General features: G+C 38.3%; 2 protein-coding genes and 1 long non-coding RNA gene across 4 annotated transcripts in view; all 3 read right to left on the bottom strand.

The window, feature by feature from the left end:
• Positions 1-8,745: 8,745 nt before the first annotated feature.
• Positions 8,746-10,456, bottom strand: LOC122017877 (thioredoxin-like 1-2, chloroplastic). Its single transcript, XM_042575587.1, has 4 exons — positions 10,129-10,456; positions 9,663-9,839; positions 9,419-9,583; positions 8,746-9,246 (listed from the first exon to the last, which is right to left on the bottom strand). Exons 1-4 carry the CDS (start codon positions 10,327-10,329, stop codon positions 8,977-8,979), a joined length of 813 nt encoding a protein of 270 aa, XP_042431521.1. The 5' UTR covers positions 10,330-10,456; the 3' UTR covers positions 8,746-8,976.
• Positions 10,457-19,405: 8,949 nt separating this feature from the next.
• LOC122017161 (NAC domain-containing protein 46-like) lies at positions 19,406-21,057 on the bottom strand. 2 transcript variants are annotated; one of them, XM_042574700.1, is made up of 4 exons: positions 20,747-21,057; positions 20,336-20,616; positions 20,045-20,227; positions 19,406-19,945 (listed from the first exon to the last, which is right to left on the bottom strand). In XM_042574700.1, exons 1-4 carry the CDS (start codon positions 20,907-20,909, stop codon positions 19,688-19,690), a joined length of 885 nt encoding a protein of 294 aa, XP_042430634.1. In that variant the 5' UTR covers positions 20,910-21,057; the 3' UTR covers positions 19,406-19,687. The 2 variants fall into 2 exon arrangements, with proteins under 2 accessions (XP_042430634.1, XP_042430633.1); XM_042574699.1 differs by having other exon boundaries at positions 19,406-20,227; positions 20,747-21,056.
• Positions 21,058-24,180: 3,123 nt separating this feature from the next.
• LOC122017162 overlaps positions 24,181-26,401 on the bottom strand; it is a 7,342-nt gene continuing 5,121 nt past the window's right edge. The window contains exon 3 of the long non-coding RNA XR_006121285.1: positions 24,181-24,372. This is a non-coding gene — a long non-coding RNA (uncharacterized LOC122017162). The remainder of the gene's footprint in view (positions 24,373-26,401) is intronic.

A 26,401-nucleotide genomic window follows, 5' to 3' on the forward strand; every position in this document is an offset into this window, starting at 1 on the left:
CAGATATTTTCCACATAGCTTCGGGCTCAGGATTTTGCACTTCGGTAACAAAATCTGCTAAGGACTGCGCCTTTATCACCGAACGGGGTTGATATTGAATGTCAAATTCACTTAACTCCGTTGTCTATTTGATGAGCCATCCGGACGCTTCTGGGTTCAGCAGTACTCTTCCCAATGGGCTATTTGTCCGAACGATGATTGTATGTGCTAGGAAATAAGGACGAAGTCTCTGAGCGGCGAGGACCAAAGCAAAAGTCAGCTTCTCGAGCCCAGTGTAGCGAGATTCAGCGTCTTTTAGAATATGGCTCAAGAAGTACACGGGTTGTTCTTCACCGCTCGTCCTCACTAACGTCGAGCCTACTGCCCGCTCGGTTGAAGATAAATAAATACAGAGCGACTCACCTACAGCTGGCTTGGCTAGCACGGGCAAGGAGTTCAGATATGTCTTCAGCTCCTCAAACGCCCGATCTCATTCCTCGTCCCAATGAAACTTAGTGGCTTTGCGTAGGATCTTGAAAAAAGGGAGACTCCGGTCGGCGGTCTTAGAGATGAATCTTGACAATGCAGTTATTCGCCCGGTCAGGCGCTGTACTTCCCTCAGATTTCTTGGGGGCGGCATATTTTGCAACGCTTTTACCTTGCTTGGATTTGCCTCTATGCCCTGCTCGGTTACTATATAGCTCAGGCAACGCCCTCCTTTTGCTCCAAACAAACACTTCTGAGTGTTCAGCTTGACTCCATACTTCCTCAGCGTTTGGAATGTCTCCTCTATGTCCGTAAAAAGATCAGCCGCTCGGACAGACTTGATGAGAATATCATCCACGTACACTTTAAATTGCGTCCGATCTGCTCTTTGAATACTTTGTTCATCAAGCGCTGGTCAGTCGCTCCCGCGTTCTTCAGTCCCAACGGCATTACATTGTAACAGTAAGTGTCGTCCGCTGTGACGAAGCTGACCTTCTTTTGATCTTCTCGGGCGAGCGGCACCTGATGGTAGCCCTGATAGGCGTCTAGCATGCATATCAGATCGCACCCGGCTGTGGAGTCCACCAGTTGATTAATTCAGGGCAGAGGGTAAAAATCCTTCGGGCATGCTTTGTTGAGATCCGGAAATCGATGCAAACCCTCCACTTGTTGCCCGGCTTGGAGACTAGCACCACGTTCGAAAGCCAGCTCGGGAACTGCACTTCCCGTATATGGCCGGCCTCCAAGAGTTTCTCTACTTCCGTGCGGATGATTACATTCTGCTCGGCGCTGAAGTCCCTCTTCCTTTGCTTCACCGGCTGAACGTCCGGTCGGACGTGAAGCTCATGCTGTGCTATCCTTGGCGAAATTCCCGGCAGCTCATGCGTCGACCAAACGAAGACGTCACAGTTTCTCTGGAGGTATTTGATCACCTCCTTTTTCTGGCTTGCCTCCAGATCGGCCGCAATGAACGTGGTGGCCTCCGATCGGGTCGGGTGGATCTGCACCTCCTCTTTTTCTTCATAAATCAATGAGGGTGGTTTTTCGGTTATGGCGTTCACCTCGATCCGTGGGGCCTTCCGCGCGGAATTTGCTTCGGCTCGGACCATTTCGACCTAGCATCGCCGAGTCGCCAGCTGGTCTCCTCGCACTTCTCTAACTTTATCTTCAACCGGGAACTTAATTTTTTGGTAGAAGGTGGAGACGGCCGCTCGGAACTCACTGAGCGTCGGTAGCCCCAGAATAACGTTGTAGGTTGAGGGAGAGTCGACCACGACAAAGTTGGTAGTCCGCGTCCTTCTGAGCGGCTCTTCTCCCAGCGAAATAGCCAGTCGAACTTGTCCGACCGGTAGAACTCCATTGTCCGTAAACCCGTAGAGGGGGGTTGCCCAGGGCAGCAACTCGGCACGGTCAATTTGCAGTTGGTCAAAAGCCTTTTTGAATATAATGTTGACCGAGCTGCCTGTATCGATGAAAATGCGATGAATAGTATAGTTATCTATTACCGCTTTGATGATGAGGGCGTCGTCATGTGGTACTTCGACTCCCTCAAGGTCCCTGGGCCCAAAGCTGATTTCGAGCCCACTCGCCCGTTCTTGACTGCAGCCGACCGCATGGATCTCGAGCTGCTTGACACTCGCCTTCCTTGCTCTGCTGGAGTCACCTCCGGTCGGTCCGCCAGCGATGATGTTGATTTCGCCCCGGGACGTGTTGCTTCTATTTGTTAGAGTGTATACTAAAAGCCTAGCTTTTGGTATAAATATTTATCTAGAAATAAGAATCACATTGGTCAAATGTCTACATTTATGATAAATGTAGTTGTTCAATTAATTTATATTGTAGATAACATGGTGTGTGGTGTCACACACAAAGGATCATGTTATCAGTACCTTATAAATTATAAACAGTAGCTCACGACCATAATGGAAAGGAACAAACCATTGAAAGGTCGTAGTGTAATTAGGTATTAGTTTATCTTAACTATATAATTACACTAGTACACTTAGAGTGTATTGAGTAGGACCATTAGAGGTCGTTTCTTTTATACTGACTTTATAAAAAAACAAAGACCTCAGTTATTATGGAAGTGTGTGCTCTTAATCCTAATATAATAACAAGCACATATATTTGATATTTATTTCTTTAATTTATCAATGGGTGAGATTTAGTTCGATGAATCAATAAGCCCGATAAGTTGGGAAATGATATCACTTATAGTGTGTGTTGTTGATTATAGAAGAAAACTGTGTCCTAGTGATCTAGGTTGAGAATGTCCCCAAGAGGAGCTCATAAGGATTGTCATGTTAAACCCTGCAGGTGGACTTAGTCCGACATGACGATGAAGTTGAGTGGTACTACTCTTGGAGCTAGATATTAATTAAGTGAGTTGTTAGTAACTTACTTAATTAGTGGACATTGTTATCTTAAACACGGAGACTAACACACTCATAATGAGAAGGAGCCCAAAATGTAATTTGGGATTGATGAGTTCAATAATAGTTCTCTAGTGGAATGAATTATTGATAAATTAAGTTGTGTGTTGGGCGAACACGGGATTAATTTTATCGGGAGACAAACCAATTCCTCCTCTCGGTCCTATCGTAGCCTCTAGTATATAGAGATTTATACCAACGCACCTTCTTACCCATCCAATGGGGCCGGCCAAGCTAGCTTGGAACCCAAGCTAGGCCGGCCAAGACCAAGGCCATGAAGGTGGCCGGCCAAAAGCTTGGGTCCCAAGCTTAGGTGGCCGCCACTAGAATATTAAAAGGATTTTATTAAAATTATTTCTTATGTGGATATCATGATTTTAAAGAGAGTTTAAAAATTAAAATTTCCTTTTATAACTTTCTACAAAAGATTAAGAGAAGAGATTAATCTCTTTCCTTATTTGTAGTTTAAAAGGATGGTTTTAATTTTGGTAAAACTTTCCTTATTTGTAAATCATCTACATGATTAAAGAGAGTTTAAAATTTGAAATCTTTCCTTATTTGTTGATTAAAGGAGGATTTTAAATTTTAAGAAAACTTTCCTTTTAAACATGTTCATGATTTAAAGAGAGTTTAAAATTAAATATTCTCTTTTATAAGTTTCTACAAAAGATTAAGAAAAGATTTGATATCTTTCCTTATTTGTAGATTGAAAGAGATTTTAATTTTTAGAGATAACTTTCTTTTTATCCACATGTTTAAAAGAAAGATTTTAATTTATTAAATTTCCTTTTTATAAACCAATCATGAAGGGATAAAATTATTGGAGAAATTTTTATAAATTTCCGGAAACAAATTAGGAAGTTTTAATTCTTGTTTAATTAAAACTCTCCTTGATTTGAGGAAATAAGTGGCCGGCCATGTTTTAGTGAGAAGAAAAATTATTTTAATTAAAATAAATTTTTCCTTTTCATGGCAAAAGAATTAAGGAAGTTTTTTATTAAAATTTCCTTATTTGCCAAGACCAAGGATTATAAAAGAGGAGGTAGAGGAGCCTTCATGGGTGAACAACCTCTATTATTTTCTCCCTCTTTTCTTCCTTGGTGTGGCCGGCCTCCTTCCTTTCTCTTCTCTCCATCTTGTGGCCGGACCTCTCTTCCTCCTTGAAGACCAAGTGGTGGCCGGATTTTAGCTTGGAGAAGAAGGAGAGAAAGCTTACATCCCTTGGAGCTTGATTGGTGGAAAAAGATCTTCATCTCTTGGAAGCATAGTGCTTGGCCGAAACTTGAAGAAAGGATAAGAAGGTGCTTTGGTGGTTTCTCATCTCGGAAGATCGTTGCCCACACAACGTCCGAGGTTAGAAGAGGAATACGGTAGAAGATCAAGAGGTCTTTCTAAAAGGTATAACTAGTAATTTTTCTTTCCGCATCATACTAGTTATTTTTGGAAATAATACCAAATACAAGAGGCATGCGATTCTAGTATTTCGAATATGTTTTTCGATGTTGTGTTCTTTTGTTTTCTTTTTCCTTGTGATTTGATTGTTCTTTTCGGTTAACCTAAAGTTATTTTAGGAAATTAAATATTAGCTTTCCATAAAAGGTTTTGTCTAGTCGGTGATGGTTGCTCCCATATCCAAGAAGGCCATGTGCCTCGCCACGTCAGTACTGGGAACCAATTATGGAAATTAATATTTAATGGAATTAATAACTTAAGGTGATTTGGGTCGAACGTGTTAAGTTCCGCAGGAGATCCAAGTCAAAACCTAAAAGAACGAATAGATTAAGTTTTGGATCAAACGTGTTAAGTTCCGCAGGCGATTCAAAATTTAATTTAAAAGAACACATGGTAGCTAGGAAAAGGTTCAGACCTTTGTACAAAATTTTTATACAGTGGAACCTCTAGGCTTTCCGAGTAGCAACCAACACTATTTTCTTCCTCCCGTGCGGACGACCTAGGCCGCTCCTTAGATACCCGGGGATTGTCCTCGTGTTCCGGAAGATGATACCGCTCGGGAGACTTTCTGGATATCCGCCGACCGGACTCATGGTGTCGCTGTCGCCTGTCGGATGATGGCGATCGACGGCGGCCACTTCGAGGAGCGGGGTGGGCGATCAGGGTAAGGCTTTGACAATCTCGTGTGTTATGCGTGTCGGTCCGGTGGAACGAGCAAAACATGGGGGTCCATACCTTCTTTTTTGGTTTGGGCCGCTCGGCAGCTACCTCTTGGATGGTGTGGGGCCTTGCATGGTGAGGGCGGACTGCTTCGGTTCGCGGTCCTCTGGGCGGCTGGTGGCCAGTGAGCGGCTTCCGCTCGGCAGGGGCTAGCCGCTCAGTTGGAGCTTCTTTTCTTCGGGCCGCCTGGGCTTCCTCCACATTAATGTACTCATTGGCCCGGTGTAACATATGATCATAGTCTCGGGGCGGATTTCGAATAAGTGAACGGAAGAAGTCACCGTCCACAAGGCCTTGCGTGAACGCATTCATCATCGTTTCTGAGGCTCCCTGGGCTCTTGCTTGATGGCAAATAGACTAACACTGGTCTTCTGGTAACGCCGACTGCTCACAAAATGATGAAGAAAAGCGATGTCAAACTCTTTAAAGCTGGTGATGGATCCGTCCGGTAGCTTCCGGAATCACCGTTGCGCCGATCCCGAGAGAGTGGTAAGGAACACCCGGCATTTCACTCCATCTGTGTATTGATGTAGTGTAGCGGTGTTGTCGAACTTTCCTAGATGGTCGTCCAGGTCGGTGGTTCCGTTGTATTCCCTGATCGCCGGTGGCACATAATGCTTTGGCAGAGGGTCCCGCAGGATGGCCTCTGAAAATTGTCGATTGATCCGCTCGGGGGAGGCGTCCGTTCGGAGAGCCTTGCCTTTTCTGTAGTCCCACCTGGGCACCTCATCGGATGAAGATCCTCGATCAAGGTTAGCTGGTGCGGCTTCAGGAGGCGTTCGGAATAGGGCCCGATGAAATGGAACCGTGGCAGGCGGTGCTTCCGCTCGACCTCCTGACGCTGACGTCGCTTGTTGCTCCAACCGCTCGGCTTGCGCCTTCTGTTTCTGTTGCTCCATGAGCTTAGCTGCTCTTGCCTCGATTAGAGCGTCGAGCTCCTCCTGGGAGAGCATCACGGTGTGCGGTCGTCCAGCTTCGTCCATCTCTTCCGTCCGGATGCAGGTGCGTTCCCACAGACGGCGCCAATTTGATCCTGTCCGAACGCTGAGTCGATGGACGCTGGGGACGTGGCGCTCTCCGCTGTCTTCGACTGGCTGCACGAATCTCCGGCGAACCTGCAAGGAAGTCAAGCCGGGAAGGGGTTCCCGGCGACGACCCTCCGACGCTCAAGTCAGGCAAGAGGAAAATAATGAAGTGGCTCACAAGATGAAGAATTTCGTACCTCCGGAGAAGTCTGAGGGCTCTTATATAGAGCTGTGGGGAGGCTTGTGCACACGTACCGAGGCATACACGTGTCATGTACCATACCTTAGTATGGGCTTGCCAGAGGAGCATGTCTGACACCATACTGCTACAGTCTGAGCACATCTCTGATGGGACAGCAGAACCTTCCGTCGTACGATTCTGCGCATGGCCTGGTCGTCAAATATGCCTACTGTCAGAAGATGCTGTTCCCCAATATCCCCTTGTCCTTGTCTCCTTTTTTTCCCCGAGCCGAGCGTCCATCCGCTCGGCAAGCATTAGTCCGACCGGGCGTAGGTATCGGTCCGACCGGGTGCTCAGCTGAGAGTGTTCCACAGCAACGATGCTTTTATGCTTCGACCGAGCAGGCTATCTGCTCGGCCCGATGACCCTGTTCACCATGAGCGTCGGAAACCCGACTCCCCGTCGGGCTGTTTTTGCTTCCGCTTGGTTCCGTTCGGCCGATCGACCTACCCCGTTTCCGATCGGCCGGAACTCATGCTGACCCTTTTGACTTTTGACCTCCACGTGGCGTTGACTCCCCTCCAGAGGGGGTCCTCCGACCTTACTACCGGATCATTCACTATATTTCTTTCTTTCTCTTTTTTTATCGATGGAACGTATAAATAATATTAGTTAATTTTTTTAATAACATTTTAATACATTTGAAAAAGCAAAAATAAACAATGAATAACATATCTGAATTCCTTGTAATTTTAGAAATCCACTGGAACTAAAATGAGTGTAATCGGAGCTCTCTAGGTCGATCAGTGGGTTTCGGTCAAAATCCACTGATGGATCTAGAGAGCTCCGATCGCAGCCATTTTAGTTTCTATGGATTTCGAAAATTACAAGGAGTTCAAATATGGTATCCATTATTTATTTTGGCTTTTCATAGATGTTAACATGCAAAATCAAAGAATCGACAAAAAAACTCACGTTAAGCCCATCGTGGGCTTTTTTGTCGATTCTTTGATTTTACATGTTAATATCTATGAAAAGCCAAAATAAATAATGGACATCATATTTGAACTCTTTGCAATTTTAGAAATCCATAGAAACTGAAATGGGTGCGATCGGAGCTCTCTAGGTCCAGTGGATTTTGACCAAAACCCACTGATCGACATAAAGAGCTCCGATTACACTCATTTTAGTTCCAGTGGATTTTTAAAATTACAAAGAGTTCAGATATGTTATTCATTGTTTATTTTTGCTTCTTCAAATGTATTAAAATGTTATTAAAAATTGACTAATACTATTTATATGTTCTGTCGATAAAAAAAAAAAAAAGAGAAAAATATAGTGAAGAAAAGAAAAAGTCAAATTGTCAATAGGGTAAAATAGGAAATGCACTTAAAAAAGTGTGTTTTTTTATAAATATTAAAATAGGTATGTCTTTTGGTAAATTTAGATCTCTATATGCGTCTTTTGGTAAATTATCGAAAAAATATATTATGATGCAAATTTCAAATTAACTTTTAAAAATATGAAAGTGAATGTAATTCGTTTTTTTTTAAAAAAAAATACGTTTGATCCGAATTTATCTGTTTGAATTTTTAAAGTTTATTTATTTATCTTTTTTTTTAAAAAAATGATCAGAATGTATTTATCTCTTTTCAACTTGATCTTTCTCCTACAACACCACTAGTAGAGGTTTTTTGTCATTGAAATCTGAGTTCGGGTGCCTACTTTCATCTGGTAAGGCATAACATCTCTGAACTTTCCTTGCTCAAATGACTTCTCTTATCATCTCTACAGTAAGGCATAACTCGAAAGGTGCTTGCAAACACAAAAATTATTGTTAGTATATCACAAGTCATAAGAACTAAAATACTTATCTACCCATATAACATATTTAACTCATTAGTTTCATCATGAAAAGCTCTGACTGACTTTCCACCAATATAACTTAAGGGGATGTCTTCACTCTGCCAGATCTTCCATGATTTACCGTCTCAACAACCTAAAAGATTGTGATTCGATTGAATCCACACAAATAATTGAACGCGCAAGGCCTCCCCATGAAAATGACATTGACAGCAAGACGAGACGTACAAGAACAACAGTTGTTGCCAGCCGAGCCACGTTTCTCTTATGATCTTGTTGGTTAGTAAGAGGAGACGCGGCTAAAATGCCAAGTGCGAGCTCTCACGCACTTCCCCGGCCCACTCCATCCCGATCTTATCAAGTATCATTGCGTGGTCCTGACTGCTGACTCATGGATAGCCAACTGCTCACACTTTTGTGTCGTGCTCACGTTTATCTTCAAAATTCAATCCTCTCCCAGTTGTATCTAACTCAATGGCTAAATTTTACTTTCCGCCTTTCCTAATTCACATGAAGACAGAAGAAGATAAAGATGGATAAAGATTTTAAGAAAAACAATGAGATAAAGCCATAAAGATAGCTCACAGATCACAAACTGACACCAAACTTCAGGAGTTAACATAGAATGTTATTAACCATAGCAAAATATCTTTAGGACAGATTGAATTCCTCATGCAGGAACCACAACTACTTAGCAGACCCGAACAGGTAAAAAAAGAAAGAGCCTGCGCTGCTCTTGCTCAATCTCTTCTACTATAATCATCATAGAGATTAACAAGAGGATAGCACTTGAAGAAACAATTCAGAACACTAAATTAGTACAATCACTTCCATTTCTTCATCCCTGAGCTGTTGCTAGGCTCTTCTCCTCAATGTCCTGAAAGAACCATGGATTTCTATGAAGAGGGAGCATTGGATTTGCAGGAGTTTTCTCAGAAGATGCATCATGAAGATTTGGAACAGGAACTGGTGCTTTGGGAGTATAATTGAAGGAGAGATCTCCGTTCGCAGCCAATGCCATGAGTTCTGACTCCTCCAAGCCTTTTGCAGGACTCAGGCTGCACCTGTCGGCATTGTGCTTGGCCAGTGCATCTTTGAATTTCTTAATCTGTATTTTTTTTATAAAAAAAATGTCAAAATCAGAATTAAAAAGAAGCAAAATGCTTAACGAAAAACAATTCAAGTTCTATGATCTAGTATCAATGCTATATTGTGATGAAATATGGAGCAAAAGAATGGAAGGCAGAGAAGGGAAGATGGATAAGGATTCTGGATATTACAGTTGCATTTGTGCAGCTGAAGCTGCAGAGGCGGCCTTCTGCTCCCCGGTAAAACTTAAAAAAGGGGAGGACATGAACGTTCAAGCTGTAACACATGGACTTATGTTGCTCATGGTTTATTTGTAGAAACAGGACATTAGGGTTCATCTCTGCAAACTGGCAAATCTACACATAAAAAGATGATCAATTTACTGAAATCCCTAATTAACATGTACACAGCAAGAACATCACCACTCTATTATACCTTTGGGTGGAGGGCCCGGCAGCCTCCACATCCAGGGGAGAAGAAATCTACAATGACAAGTTTGTCGCCAGCTTCCGATAAAGTGTCGACTAGATCCTGTGCTGAATCGATCACCTTCATGTTGGGATGGAGAAACTTTTCCCACCATTTCACAGATTTTCTAACAGAAAGAGACATCTACAATTGCACGGAAAAATAAAATTTCTAAGATTCAGAATTAACGTCATAACTAGGGTTTGAGAAAACAAACCGAGAAACATATTAGAATCACAAAAGGAAAAATATATATATATTTTAAAATTTTATGAAGCACTGACTAAAAAATGTGAAGCTGTAAATTTTCCAGATCAAGATTAGGTAAAGAAACAGGAAGCAACGAGATAGAAAAAGAAGAACCCTCCCGAAATAAAAGATTTGAACGTTTGCTCGTGGAGAAGAAACAACACATTTTCTAGCATCTACTGACCTGTGCAGAGATGAAACCGAGGTTTCCGCTCCCTAAGGGCTTGCCTCTCGTCGACCCGACAACCAACCTTCTTCCAAGGAATCGACTCCAAGACCGCCCAAGCTCAATAGCACTAGAGGAACAACGGCGAAGCTCCAAGGAAGCGTCCCTCCTCGTATTGCAGGAAAGACACATGCCCTTTCCCAAAGCTTCCACTGCCATTGATTACAGTCGACAGAGCAGATGAACAGAGATCTGGGAGTCAAATTAAGCGACGACGGGAGGAGACGAGCGGAAGAGGGTCGGAAGAATAAAAAGGCCGCAGCAAATAGAAACCGGTCATATGCGGCGACCACACTGATACTCCTCCTTCTGTTTTATCTTCTCCTCGGGAATCGTAGCCGTTAATCAAGACCATCGGGTCCGCGCTGGACTAAACGGACGGTGGGTAAAAGTTTAGTGCGTTAAATACAACCGGATGCAATTGTGGATGAGGCACGGAAAAATAAAGATAAAACCGTCGGTGATGAACAAAAACTCGACCCCAGATTACACCCACCACGCCTCTGCGGGGCCCGTGAGCTTTGCCATCGAAAAACCGAGTTGTAATCGATTGGTTTTGAATATTTTTGGTAGAACTGCGTGCCAACTTTTTGACGTGCGATTAAGGTGGGAATTGGGACGGCAGTCAGTTGAGTGAGAGATATTTTTAATTGTGATGCTCCCAACCTGTCCACCTACATCAATACCCGGGACAAACGCCTTGGACGATATTTTTACTAGCCAATTGTGAATTGGGTACGATTTGCGTCGTATAATGTGAACGTCATCATTATTTATTTATAATTAGGTTGTCTTTATTTTTTTTGGTTGAACGAGGAAAATGCGTCTACTTTTTCGAAAAGAGTAAATCTTGCTGGCCTGGCCAGCTAGAAATCTCTTTCTCCCAATTAAAATATATGCATAGACATGCATATAATTAATGTGATCATATGAAATTACTAAAATACTCATATATATACATGCATGCATATATTCTAGCTGGCTAGATTCTGGCCATTTAGCAATACCCTTTCGAAAATAAGGGAGACACCCAAAACAGAAAAGGGTATTGCTAAATGGCCAGAATATGGTCAGCTAGAATATATGCATGCATGCATATGCATGGGTATTTTAGTAATTTCATTATAAAAAATAAGGGTATTGCTAAATGGCCAGAATATGGTCAGCTAGAATATATGCATGCATGCATATGCATGGGTATTTTAGTAATTTCATATGGCCACATTAATTATATGCATGTCCATGCATGCATTTTAATTGGGAGATAGAGATTTCTAGCTAACCAGATTCTGGCCAACAAGATTTATTCAACAGAAGGGTATTGCTAAATGGCCAGAATCTGGCCAGCTAGAATATATGCATGCATGCATATGCATGGGTATTTTAGTAATTTCATATGACCACATTAATTATATGCATGTCCATGCATGCATTTTAATTGGGAGATAGAGATTTCTAGCTGACCAGATTCTGGCCAACAAGATTTACTCAACAGAAGGGTATTGCTAAATGGCCAGTGATCCGGCGGTAAGAATGTGGGACCCACTTCCTGAAGGGTCCCAGCCTGAGGACGGATGGAGGGCTGACTAAGCGGGTAGTGGCCGCGTCAAGCAGTCGAGCAGGTCCGAGCGGACCCAGAGATAACCCAGCCATGGGCTTGGGTTTCCGACGCCAAGGCGGGAGGCCGGCTGGGACCGAAGGGCCGAGCGGGTGGTCCGTTCGGCCAGGATAAGGGCGAGGATACAAAGGTTAGCCGAGCGACCTATTCGTTCGGCTCGGGATATGGGATGTCAGCAAAGGCATGTCTGATGATTATGCCGTACACAAGATTATACGATGGAGGATCTCGCCGTCACATCATGGAGAGGTTGATACAGTAGAGGTATGACCTTATGGATGCCCTTCCGACAAACCCATACCTGGGCATGGTCGAAAACAGGTGATTGCTTTGATTGGCGCGCCCAGGCTCCTTCGAGAGGTCTATATAAGGTCTCCATTTCTTCACCGGAGGTACGCTGGTTTTGAATATCTGAAGCCACCTCTTTGTTATTCCTCGCCTGACTTGAGCGTCGGAGGGCTGTCGCCGGGACACCCCTCCCGGCTCGGTTTTGTTGCAGGTTCGCCGGAGCACTCGAGGATCCAGCAGGGAGCGTCACGTCCCCAGCGTCCTTTGACTTCTGATTCGGACAGGATCAGCCAGAATCTGGCCAGCTAGAATATATGCATGCATGCATATGTATGAGTATTTTAGTAATTTCATATGACCACATTAATTATATGCATGTCCATGCATGTATTTTAATTAGAAGATAGAGATTTCTAGTTGACCAAATTCTGGCCAACAAGATTTACTCAACAGAAGGATATTGCGTTATAGCAGAATAACGTAGAAAAGATCAACAACGAGATTTCTAAAAATTGGTCTAATAATTAATCAATTTTTTTATCGAATCACATAATTTTTTTTTTCAAAATATCTAAATCACTAAATCACGTACTCTACGTTTTTAAAATTACTAAATTACTTATCTGATAATTATTTTATCCCTTCCCATTCTGAATGGATTGCAAAAGTAATCGACTCAGGTTAATTTTTTATTTTTTTAATACGTAGATTTTTTTAAACAAGATTGATTTATATTTAAAAAATTATAATTTCCAATATATTTGAATCAAATTAATACTTAAAGAATATATATAACATTTGATTTCGTATCACTTTGTTTTTTTTAAATTTTCAGTTTCAATCAAAACTAACTAATAACTCTAAAAATTTTAAAATAACATGAAATCAGGATATAAATATTTATGTAAATGTTCTATTATGTCCCCTCACTTATCAATTTGACACTCTACATTACATCAAGGTCGGATCCTCTGAACCATTTTTATGATATAGAGGATAGTCTCTTTACATATATTAGTGAATAGGAGTGTAATCGAGCTGAGTTGAGCCGAACTCTTAGATTTTTGAGTTTAGCTCGTTTATAATCGAGTCGAGCTCGAGCTTTATTTACCGAATATATTCATGGCTATGAGTTTATTCGAACTTTTATCGAGTATAAACGAGTTTAATAAATATAAATTATAAATTTAAATATTCATTAAAATCTAAATTATATATTTTAAAAAAATTATAATATTCTTATTAAAATTTATAATTTTATTCTAATAAATAAATTTAATATATTTGTCTATGTTTTTCATAAGTAAAGTGTAAAATCTATAAATTCAATATCAAAACTATTATTTTTTTTATTTAAAAGTTGATTCATGAGCTTAACGAACATGTTCGCGAGCTAACAAGCCGAATATTATGAAGCTTGAGTTTGCTTTGTTTATCTTAACGAGTCTCGCTAAACGAGCTCAAACGAACTTTTATCGAATCGAGTTTCAAAAAGCTCACGAGCGGCTTGGCTCATTTACACCCCTATTAGTGAAGATGGATGATCTCCATCTATTTGATAAATAGGGATTATCCATCCCACTAATATAGGTAAAGGAATCATCCTTTGAACCACAAAAAACGGTATAAAAGATCTCCACTACATCACATCACGAGCAGTTATTCTTTTCTTACAAATTGAATTTTTAATTGTTAAAAAAAAAATTAATCCCTATAGTGTGGCAACAACTGTTCATATTTACACACAATTTTAATCGATTTGCTTATTAAAATCCTATTTTTAAGAATTAAAATTTTAATTTGTGTAAACAATTCATTGTTGTTAATGTATTATGTCAAATTAATTTTTGAAAATATGGATATAATTAGGAGATTAGACGAATACATAGAATATCATTCCATATCATTTCGAACTCTCTAATTCTATCAGACAGTATTTAAAATAAGTTGATGTACCTAAAGAACTTGAAATGACATAGAGTCAAGTTCTATATATTCATCTAATTTTCTTGATTATATATATGCCATCAAATATGAATTTAGTACAATATATTAGGAGTAGTGATTTTTTGAACATGATTGTATATGAAAAATTTAATTCATGTTAAAAAATTATTGTAATTAATATATTGGGTCAAATTGATATTTGAGAATATAAATATAATCAAGATAATTAGAGAAATATATAGAATATGATTTTATATCATTGTCTTTAAATTTATCTACCAATTTTATCTAAAATCGATTAAAATTGATTGATGGACCTTGCGAGATCAAAATGACATGGAATATTATTTTATATATTCATAATTTGATATAATATATTGAGAGTAATAATTTTTTGAACATGAATTTATCTGAAAAATATAATTTATATTAAAAAATTACTACACTTAATATATTGGGTCAAATTGGTATTTGAGAACTCAAATATAATCAAGAGAACTAAAGAAACATATAGAACCCAATTTGATATCATTCTGAGCTTTTTCGGTCCATCCACTTACTTTATATATATATATATATATATATATATATATATATATACTCGGGGTGCTTGGAATTAATCCAAGCATCCATGTGTAAATTGGTCCAGGCGATTGGATTCATTCCAGGTGTCTGGACTCGTTCAATAATTTTTTTTTAATTTTTTTTAGTTTGGGATATATTATATGTATTTAAGGTTTAAAATTTTATGATTTAGGAGTTGGGTCATAATGGATTTGAGTCAATAAGATTTTCCCGGCCCTCTATGGTTGGCTTTCCTCTTGAGTTATAGTGTTCAAGATTAAAATTTTATATACTCACGAGGTATATTATATAGATTTATGATTTAAGATTTTAAATTTAGGGTGCTGGTTATAATGGGTTTAAGCTAATAAGATTTTTCTCTAGAATTCAAACTCCCCTTTTGGGTCATAGTATTTAAGATAAATAATTTTAAGTGCTCACGAGGTATAATATATATATTTAAAATGTTATATATACATTAATTTAACACAATATATCGAACGTAATGATTTTTTTTTAAAATATGAATATATTTTAAAAAAATTAATTCGTGTTTAAAAAAAAATACTGCACTCAATATTGAGTCAATTGATATTTGATGGACCTAGGTCCATCAGTCGATTTTGATTAATTTCGGACAAAATTGATAAATGACTTAGAGAGCGGGAATAATATGAAATCAAATTCTATATATTTTTCTAATTTTATTGATTATATCTATACTTTTAAATATTAATTTGATCTAATATATTGAATATAATGATTTTTTAATACAAATTAAATTTTTATTTTTTTAAGTTTTAATTGATTGCTAGATTAAAGTTGTTTATATAATCATTACTTCAATCTATTGCTACATGTTAAAACCTTCTTTTTTTTTATAAAATAATTAAAAGTTTTATTCGTGTAATAAAAATCAAAATAATTAAACAAACACATAGAATTTGATTTCGTGTCAATTTAAAGTGCTTTAAGTCTATTAATCAATTTTACTTAAAATCAATTAATGGATCTATAAAATTCGGAATAATATAAAATTAAATTTTATGTATTTATTTAATTTTTTTATTATATAATCTGAATCAATTATTACACTATAACAATCTATTCAAATAAATAAATATTAGGTACATGATTTAGTAATTTTAAAAGTATGATAGGTGATTAGGATATTTTAGAAAGTTCACTACGCGGATTGATAAAAAACTATTAATTATATAGATTTTTAAAATTTTCATTTCAATAACCATATTTTAAGCCGTATTTAAAAATTATTGCCTTTTTTGAAAGAATTAATGTGGCCACAAGGACGGCGAAAACTGGGCCGATTCCATCCAGGAGACTGGGCCTACAACTCTAACGGGAACCACAGCCACAGTCACAAATTTTTAAAAACACCTTCCATCAAGTTTACATTTTTTTCCCCCTTTTTCTCGAAAATGTTAGATCGGGTGATATGTGAACGGGAAAGTAAATCATATGATTTTTAAAAATAAATCTTTTATATTTTTTAAAAACAAAAGTGTGCAGTGAAAGACTAAATAAGAAAACGGAATAGAAAAAGTAAGCAAAATAGCACACGTTCAATTTTACTACATTCGAAATATTCGATGACTCCTGCTCTAGGACACGAGTCTCGCGGACCTATCAATGGATAATCCACTAAAATATCTTTCCCGATACCTCTGGAAGAGGGAATGGAGTACAAAAGAATACGAAACAAGTGCAACATACTGCACTTGTCCTTTTACAGTAATTAAGTACATAAATGAAAAAATTACCAAACACTATTTCAATATGATCAGCTTAAACTCGGTGTTTGGGTGACTTCTTAGTAGTAGACGAGTGTAGCAGCGTCGCAGTAGATTTATAGCAAGAAGCCAGAGTGTTCGGAAGTCCGATCAGAAGTGCAAATGCTCGTATCAATGTATTGTTTGATGGCTTGGGCTAGCACCCCTTATATTGAGCATGGAAGGCGCCTTCAAAGGTCTTGAAGGAGCCTCCAATATAACAATTCTAATCCCGAACAGCTCGATCCTTATCTTTGACGAAATCTAAACTTTATCTTGTGGAAGGCGCCTTCTATACACTGAATGTGCCTTTTATGAACAGTGCTAAGGCGCCTTCAATGTTTGAAGGCGCCTTCCATCCCCTGGAAAATGCCTCGGGTAATGTTCACATAAGGTTTTTTTACTCTTCTTATCCTACAAAGCGTGTTAGCCCAATAAATCAAATAATAACTTGCAAGATAAGTATTAGCACAATAATATTGAGTAGTAATTAAACTCTGTCTCCCCGAGATCAGGATCTATTCAATGCCTCAGTTTAGGGGTCCGAAATGGACCTAAATTGAACCGACGTCTATTGTCCCTCAACCGGGATGCGTCCTCACCGAGTCACTCTCCTTCGGTGACTTACCTTTACTTACCAATTTACAGTCGGTTGACTAGCCTCTTGACCCACTAGGTCTTCATGCCAGTTGTCAAATTCACAGACCTAACTGGACTTCTGCTGGCTGTCAGGTCTTGTGGACCCAACTAGACTTTCTGTCATATATCAGGTCGGCCTGTTGACCTATATGAACTTCACACCAACTATCCGGTCCCGCGGATCTGACTGGATTTCAGCCTGGTATCAGGTCTTTCAGACCGATCAATTTCTATACACTTGGCAAATACTTAGACAAAAAATATACCTAACTTAATTCACTTATTATTTATCTAAATTTGAGTTAGACCGTTAATGTAAACTGTACCCACAGAAAAAACTAATAATTCTACCCCACAATAACAACAACAACAACACCAACAAGAGTCAAAAATCTGCCTCTGCTCTAAATCAAGATCATCGTCATCAATCTATAAGATGTTTCCTTCCCCCCCAAATCCTTTGAAAGGGAGTTCAAGTCTAAAAGGTAACTTTGAATTTCCATGACATGCCAAATAATTCCAGTCCAAAAAACAAGAAGAAGATGAATGGAGACGTGACTACTTCCAAGGACATGAAGGTCTGACCTGTTCCTTTCTTGTGTGGCATCAAATTCATATGAAAAGGTGAACTATTCCTATCAAGTTGAAAAATATATACATGTAATTATCGCAGAAAACTACTTCCATTAGCTTCTTTATTCTGAAAAAAAAAAAAGACAAGCAACTGATAGTGCTTCAGGTAGATTGGGAGCATCACCACCTGTCACTTGGGTGTCCCCTCCTACTTATTGAAAAGTCTTACAATTGTAAAGTTTTGAGGTGTTAATTGAAAATATTGGTATACTAGGAGGCATATTAATTGTGAGTGAATAAATTTTAGAGGCAATTTCTTTATTGATAATTGGCTAGACGCACCTCTAATTTCCCCATATAATAGTTGTATTAATTGTTCTATTTTAATTCAGCATTACAAGGATCTAAATGTTGCAAAAGTGAATACATTATATACATATATATATAATATTATTTTTTTATTAAAAAAAAGGTAAAGGAGAGATTGGGTAGGTAGGCCCAAATCTTGTTTAGTCTTTAGGGACTTCATTTTACCAAACCTTATCTTTTTATCTCTTTGAAGTGGGGAAGATATTAGATATACTAGACAACAAAGAATGACGTCATGCCACCATACTAAGCCATCAATGATCCAATTAATTAATCCCCATTCTTTTATCTAATCATCTTGTCCTTTTAAACCTAATTGCACTTGTGATTGAAAGATGATGAGGGAGGTGGTAACACATCGACCAAGTCTTTAATTAAGACTTTATTTTATTTTATTATTTTTGGTGATCCAGTATCCAATTAAGACTTTATTAAATTGTCAAAGGAGGGAATTAATTAATTATAATCAGGTAGAAGAATGACAAACTAGAATGCAGCATATGATGAGGTTATTTACTTCTATATGGAAGTCAAGGGTATATATCTCTCTTTTGGACCCATTCCATCCACAACACTTAGTTTAGTCCTCTATAGATATATAAAAGCTTGCCCAATAAAATGAGTTTCTTGTTTTATCCGAGAACCTTGGTTAGAAGAAAATTCTGATCACTAGTAATCTTTAAAAAGGATATAGATTAGTTATTAGATTCTCCACGCATCCGTGATCTACATTGCAATTTATATATATATATATATATATATATATATATATATATATATATATATATATATATAAAGGAAACCAATGGAGTTTTGACAAGAAATTGTGATTGATTCTAACTATACTAAATTTGATGTTTTGTTTTTTAAAAATTTCCTTCTTTTTTTCGGCCAATATCCACAGGTTTAAATAAATTTCGAGAAAAAAAACTATGTGCCACTGATATTATTATTTGAAATGTAATATAAATTTAATTGTTTAGTATTATATTGAGGAATATTGTCTCTTGTTCACTTGAATTTAATCCCTTGTTTGGTGCATGAAATGGTGGTGGAAAGAAGATGATAACCTCGCTAGGTCCTTGAAATGAAGACAAACACTTAGCTTGTAAACAAAAATAATGTATCATTAGGGGAAACAAATTAATTATATTCACATGAACATAGTTAAGACATTCAACTTTTTCTACTTAAATATTGCACTCACATTACTCTTCATATTTATATCTGTATATCTCCTCGACTTTAAAGCACTTGTTTTTTCTTCAAAAGTTAAAATAATGCATATTCAAAAGTTAAAAATCAACTCCTTCAACACGAAGGAATTAAACAACAAATGATGTTCCACAAGATATAGATCATCAAGTTACAGTTATTAGTTGTTGACTTCATGCATGATGCTTGTCTGAGTCATATTCAAAAAAAAATAAAAAATAAAGAAATAATGAAAATCACTGCGCAAGGCCATTAATTATTTTCATTAATTAAAACAACAAATCACAGCAATTACAAAAGAAGTAAAACTCCATCAATTAGTCTTCACAGCTTCTGATCACGTACAGTAAGAGACTTAAATCTGTTTAGAAATCCAAAATAAGAACTAAAAGATCAATTTATATACACAATTGAGAGTATATAAATCCTATTAGAATGCATGCATAATACTCATGCTCTGGCAATAAGATTAATGACGCTACCATATGAATCAAGAACCAAATCTTAATTAAGTTCAACCGTAGAATGCATAGCTCGTCCAGTCGTCGAAATCATCGAAATGCCTCGACAGGACAGAGGAGATCTCGGTGGTGTTGCGATCAGTGCTAAGGCCCGTATCCTGCGAAGGGCAGCCCAAGGATTGGTTCGAGCACTGCTCTACCTTGCAGTGCCTCTTAATCATGGCACCGGATGCTGCAGCTTCCTCATCGTAATTGCTCCCAGCAGCCAGAGCCCTGAGCGTTAATGCCTCGTCATGGTGCAAGCAGCCCAACTGTTCACGAGGAGGAAGAGGAATATTTGAGATCGCCATCTGTTGTTGCTGCTGCTGCTGGTTCTGATCGAAACCTTTGAAGTCAAAAAGTGCTGCTACCTGATCTTGATCGAGGAAGCTTGAGCCAGGCATGCCGATCATGTCGGAGTACTCGAGGTAGCTGGGGAGATCCATTAGGGGAGGCAAAGTGGTAGACTGCACGATCTCATCCGACGTAGAGTTTTTCTTAAGCACCGGCGCCCCTAAATTCTTGTGGATCACCCTGCAAACAACCCACTCATCCTGCAATTAATTAATCACAACATAATTCAGAAACTTTCAAGTAATTGAGATCAAATTAAAGGATGGGATAATTAGGATTGTGGATTAATCTCACAACATAATCTGTACCTTTGCAGATTTGGGGAGACTGGGGAGGGAATTCTTGCCTTCGAGCCTGAACTCATGCATGACCCAATCGGTCTTCTCGCCCTTGGGAGCTCTTCCTTTGTAGAAAACAAGGGTCTTCTTCATGCCGACGAGGACCCCTTTGCCTCTGTAAATCTCCTTATCCTTTCCTGTGGCTTTCCAGTAGCCAGCTTTGGTAGCCCGGTTGGTTCTCATCCCGGTAGGGTATTTCCTATCCCTGTGACAGTAGAAGTACATCTCCTTCTCCCCCATCTTCGCCTTGCCTGAGTTGAGTGCACCCCCATCAAATTAATTAATTAAACCAGGACGAAATAATCAATCGATCGACAAGTTAAAGTACTACGTACAAAACCGAAATAAAAAAAAATTAATTTCAGATTTAATTTCCCTTACTCTGAAGATCCCAAGGCTCGCACTTGTTGAGGTCCACCTCTCCCATGGCTCTCGCAGTGAAGCCATGGTCGAGGATTTTCGGTGTGAGGTAGTGGGTGGCGATCTCTTCGTCCGTGGGGTGGAATCTGAATCCAGGGGGCAAATCCATGCCCTCGTCCTCCATTGTAGTTGCACCTCAACAAGATTTCAGGATCCCCAAGGAGAGAATGAAGGAAGAGGATCGATGGTATGGTATGAATCCAAGGAGCTAGCTAGGACATATTATTAAGAAAGAAGAGAAGAGAGCGAAGAGGAAGGGCTAAATTAAATAGAATGAGCAGCGACAATACAGATATCCTTGTTGCCCAAGCCACTTGCAAGAGAAGCCTCCACGGAGAGGGTGTCCCACAACTAGATAGATAGCTACCCAACCATTCTTTAAATGTTGCTGTCATAACCCATAATATTCTTCTTCCTCCACCTTATTTAATAAATACACTGCGCTTAATTTGTTTTCATCCTCTCCAAAGTTAAATTAAGCCCAACCTCTCGATTAACCTTTCCTTTTCGCATTATCGCCATTAACAGGCTTTCTACTGCTAGTTGACAAGGAGGTCGCCAGAAAAGATGCTGTGGACCATGGCTCCCCAACACCTTTCTTGTAAAGGTAATTCTCTGAAGGCCTGTTTCAGAAATTTACTTCTTCGCGATAAGGTGGGAAGAGAGACAGAGAGAGAGAGACTCACGCACGGCTGGTTACATGCAGCTGAACCTAATTAATAGTTGGCCATTATATTTATTAATGGAAACTGAATAATTCTGAGCCTCTTCCAGGCCGAAACGTTAGGCTTGTCAAATCTGGACATGGATAGCAGAGTTCAAAGCAAAGATAAGGATGTGCTTCTTTTCTTTTCTTTGTATTTATTAATAATGTTTTTTAATTTGTTTTCAAAGTAATGAAAAAGAAGGAATAAAAAGGACCTAGAAATGGGTCCATGCTGAGGTAGAGGAAACTGTAGGGCTGATATCAGCCTTTTGTCCAAGTTAATTATTATTATTTTTAAATATATATATTATAAATAAAAAGCAAGTGGAATTTCGTTGGATCCACCATATTCTAATTCTAGGGCCAGGAACTAACCACGTGCCTATACAGATCCTTTTCATATCGATCAATTCATTAAGTATTGAGGAGGAGGAGGAAGAGAGTGATTTTACTTAAAAGGCAATGGACCAGGTCTGGCTTCGATAACACCTCTGATTAATCGGCAAAGGCGTGTGGGGACCACCTACAGATATTCAATTCATTGATCAAATAATTAATTTGTCATTTAACGGATCGGGTTTCTTATAAATTTATTTTGCTAAAAGGCGCCTTGCATTTATTTTATTTTCTTATATACCCGTGACTAAGGACTATTTGTTAAATTAATTTACAGTAAGATTTATTTTTTTTGAACCGTTATAAATTGTTAAATGCTTTTAAATAGATTAATTAGCGGTGAGGTGGAGATGACGGGGATGGAGACCGAGTTGCCTGACAAAACTCGTGGCCAACGTTGACTTCTTTTCCCATGATGACTCATCCTGACGTCATCCGGTGCCGCCGGTGGTCCGGTCGCCGCTGCCTTTTCCCACCGACCTTTTTTTCCATTTTTTTTTTTACAAAAATGTATTTAATATTCAATGTTTCCTCACTTCGAAGAACAAATTTCACTGCAAGTTGTGAATAAAACCAAACAATTAATTGTTTAATTTATTATGGAGCGAGATTGCTTTGCTTGCAATCGAATGACGCAAATTACAGGAGCAGATGGCGGCGCGACAGTTGCGCGTGGCTTCGAACGCACGGCGGTGGTCGGCGGCACTGTAGTGAGATGCCCGGCACGCCGCCGTCCTCGCTGGCGACGATGAGCTAGCTCGCACATGGCTGGAAGTGAGAGATTAATTCATTTCACTAATCAATCATTTAATATTTATAGTTTAATTGAGTGATTTGGGTAATTAATTAGGATTAGAATTATAATTGACTCGAAAAAAGTTGGCATTTTAGCAAAAGGCACTTTTCGGAATAACCAAAGGAAACAAAGCAAATATGCATGCAGTTATCAAATATTTTTTTAAAATACATATATATATATATATATATATATATATAAATTTAGGATTATAAAACACTAAGTCATCAAAAATATTTAAATTTGAAGTATTTTAGACTACAAGTCGTTATATTAAAATTAATTATTTCAAAAGAAGAGGGCTAAAAATGCTTATGAACAGATTTTTGTTCGGTGTTTTGATTCAAACAGTGGAAAGTAGAAGGGTAGAGAATAAACATAGCAGTTGATCATGATGCTAATTTTAAACAAGACGATAGTTTAATTAATTATAACGTCAATTCTTGTGACCCTAAACTAGATTAGTAGGACGTATTAAATCTTAATCGGTGGGATCAGAGAATGACACGTGTTGACCGCGTGTTGCTGTATTAATTGACAGCTAAACGCTTGTCGGCCAAGTCTGAGGCATGTGTTTGGGGATTTAAGTATAAGTTTTCTGAGGCTCGAAATTAATTAATCAAATTTGAGTTTTTAATTATTTGATTGATTAAATTATTGGGTGGAGTTGGAACGATTCGCTGAATTCAGGGTGAAGGGAATCTAGCTCACGCGTCGAGAGTATTTATATGCCTGATTGTGTTTTTTAAAAGAGAGAGTTCATTTTACTCCTCGAAATTTATATAATTTTTAGCATGAAATTTATTCTCGTCAAATTTTCCCTAGAGTTTAGCACACAATTTTCCTGTAAATGTGGCAGATGAGCACTCGATCGATCGATCGACGGATCACATGTATTTTAATGCATCGACGCCGGATCGCACATGCAAGTGTAGCGAGGTGCATCGATCAATAATTGATGGCTGATTCATGCATGCAGTCTTAATTATCTTCATCATTTCATGGAACACACTGCTCGATCAATTAACCATGCACGCCTCACTTAAATATGAGCATGAACGCATGATGGTGAAATATATATAATTGGTGCCTCATTAAATTAAGCTGCATTGCAGTAAGTAATTGTTAGGTTGAGTTAGATCAGCTAGCATGCTGCACGAGGTTGAATTATATCCTGGAATTGTTCGTAAATTTATCATGGTTAATCAGGACTCCAATTATAAAGACAAGAAAGTCGGTACCACTTTAAATGCATGCCTGACACACGCATGCAATGGGACGAGCCGAAAGAAGAAGAAGGAGAGTAGTTCAACTGTTCATCTTCCAGGCAGGCAGTGCACTGCACTTGGAAACAAGGGACCAGCTAGCATCGATCGGCAGGGTATATCCACGTGCTCAAATATTCATGCATGAATGAGTATAATGATCGGATAATTATACACAAATTGAAGGATCCGCGTGATAGACGGAGAGCAAGCAAAACACGTGATCGGCAAATTCACTTGTATGCACATGAATGATAGTTTGTGTGAATAAATAGAATTCATAGAAGTGAAATAAAATTACAGCACTACAATGAACAAAGAACTAAAAAATTCATATGGAGCTCTCCTGTTCATTACATTCCCCAAATGATGGCGATAGAAACTCCACAAAATCCTTTCAGACGGCATGTAGTGATGCCATTCCCTGTAAGTTACAACTAATGAAGCTGGTTAGCACATTCCAAGAATGACGGTGGCAAACATTCTAGGAGATGCCAATTGTTCAGGTTTAGATACTTTTCTTGATCTGAGACCTTTATTGGGTAGATAAAATTTAAAACAATAAAGAAAAATAAGTAATAAAAACAATATTGACACATGGGCTGCATTTAAATCAATATCCTTTTGATGGCAAATTACTAAATGAGAATTGGAAAATGGCCTGAATGCACATAGAACGGTGGACAACATTCATGCTTCTGTTGCATTCAATCCTCACACAGCTAGTGAAAATATTTTGTATTCTAGAAAAACAAAAACCCTATGTTGGTGCATTAACTCATACCAAAAAACAGAAAAAATTAACGATGGCCATGTTAAGGATTTCAGTACATATTTATCTGTATCAAGTTGAGAGGACTATTTATATAACAATATCATGTTCAACTTAACCAATTACACTGTATGATCCAAACATAGCACCCAATGACGAATATACCTCATGTAGGACTAGACCTTTATATTCTAACACTTGCAGGTGGGCTCCTGATGGGTTTGAACTCAGTCATATTGAAGTTAAAAGACTACGAGGAGTTCGCTTAAACAGTTTTTGTTTTGGTCAGGAAACATGATAAATCAATAAATCAAAACTAACAAGACATGAATATGGTCCAACATTGGAAAACCAAAAATAAGAGGCTTTCAATGAACTAGATATAATTAATTGTCACTATAGATCCTAGGGGAAGATTGAAATACAACACTTGAACCTGCTAAAAGACTCAACTGCGTAGGAAGCCTTAGGGCATCAGGGGTCAACAATGTGAAGCCTCAAGAGCCAAGATAGGTAGGTATCCATCAGCTACCTCATTTTACCAGCTAGACAAGGCTTCAAGAGCCAAGATAGGTAGGTATCCATCAGCTACCTCATTTTACCAGCTAGACAGTCAGGAGCATACGAGCAGTTTCCTATCTCATAGTTGGGGTTTTCAATTGGGAAATCACAGTCCAGAGAAAAATTATTGGAGAAATATAGTAGATAAAGTGGCAAGGCAACTGTAACCATGGAAAAAATATACCTTAAAATTGGAGGAAGGTAAACACTAGTTAATAGTGTTTTAATCCTTTCATGCTATATAAACTTCACAATGAAAACAACAAAGATTCAAAATCTGGTTTCCTGTTCAATTTGTGCCCAAACAGAAAATCATTCTGAGCTGGGTAACATAAAGTTACAAAAAAAATTGAGTTTTAGTTTGTAGTTTGGTGGTGGAAATTGTTGGTGACTAAAAAGGGGGAAACAAACTTATGCATGGTCTGAAATGAATCAATGATCCAACAGACGTTAATTGAACAACAGCAAATGACCCAGTTAAAGCTAAACAAGCAGTAGTCTTTCTTGTGGAAAGACGATGAAATTAAGGGATATTTTCTGCCAAAGCAATAAAAAAGGAACATGGTAATTATAAGACCATAAGTTTCTGGCTGGATTAGGATAATGAAGAAATTTTATTATGCAATAACTTCATGCAGGTTTTCAGAAAATGCAGATCTCAAGTCTGGACAGTGTCACAAATTAAAATATCACAAATTGAAAACTGGTTGGCCAACAATAGCTTGAAAAATGCCTTCTGGTATTTACTAGAATTTCAAAGGAGTAAATGTCAACTTAGGAGTGTCTGACATTGTCAACCTACATTACATCATGAGAGTTCCATGGTGAGCTTGAATTTAGAAGAGAGTATCACCATGCTGATAATGGTGCAAAGCTTTATTTTCTAAGAAGTTCAGTTAAAAAATAAAAAATAAAAAACTGTTCTTTAGAAGTATTTCAGTAACAATCTAAGCATGCAAGTTGGTGATAAAACAGCCTCTAGGATAAAGCGCAGTCCCATAAACAGTGAGTTTAGGCTAATTTACTATAGTTGGTTCCTCACTATTAAAATAAGTCTATCTTCCCATTATTTGTTAATATCTTCCTGATAATAAATTGACAACTTACCTAAATGGACTGT

This window comes from Zingiber officinale, chromosome 8B (assembly GCF_018446385.1).
Source record: "Zingiber officinale cultivar Zhangliang chromosome 8B, Zo_v1.1, whole genome shotgun sequence".
NCBI classification, from domain to species: Eukaryota; Viridiplantae; Streptophyta; class Magnoliopsida; order Zingiberales; family Zingiberaceae; genus Zingiber; species Zingiber officinale.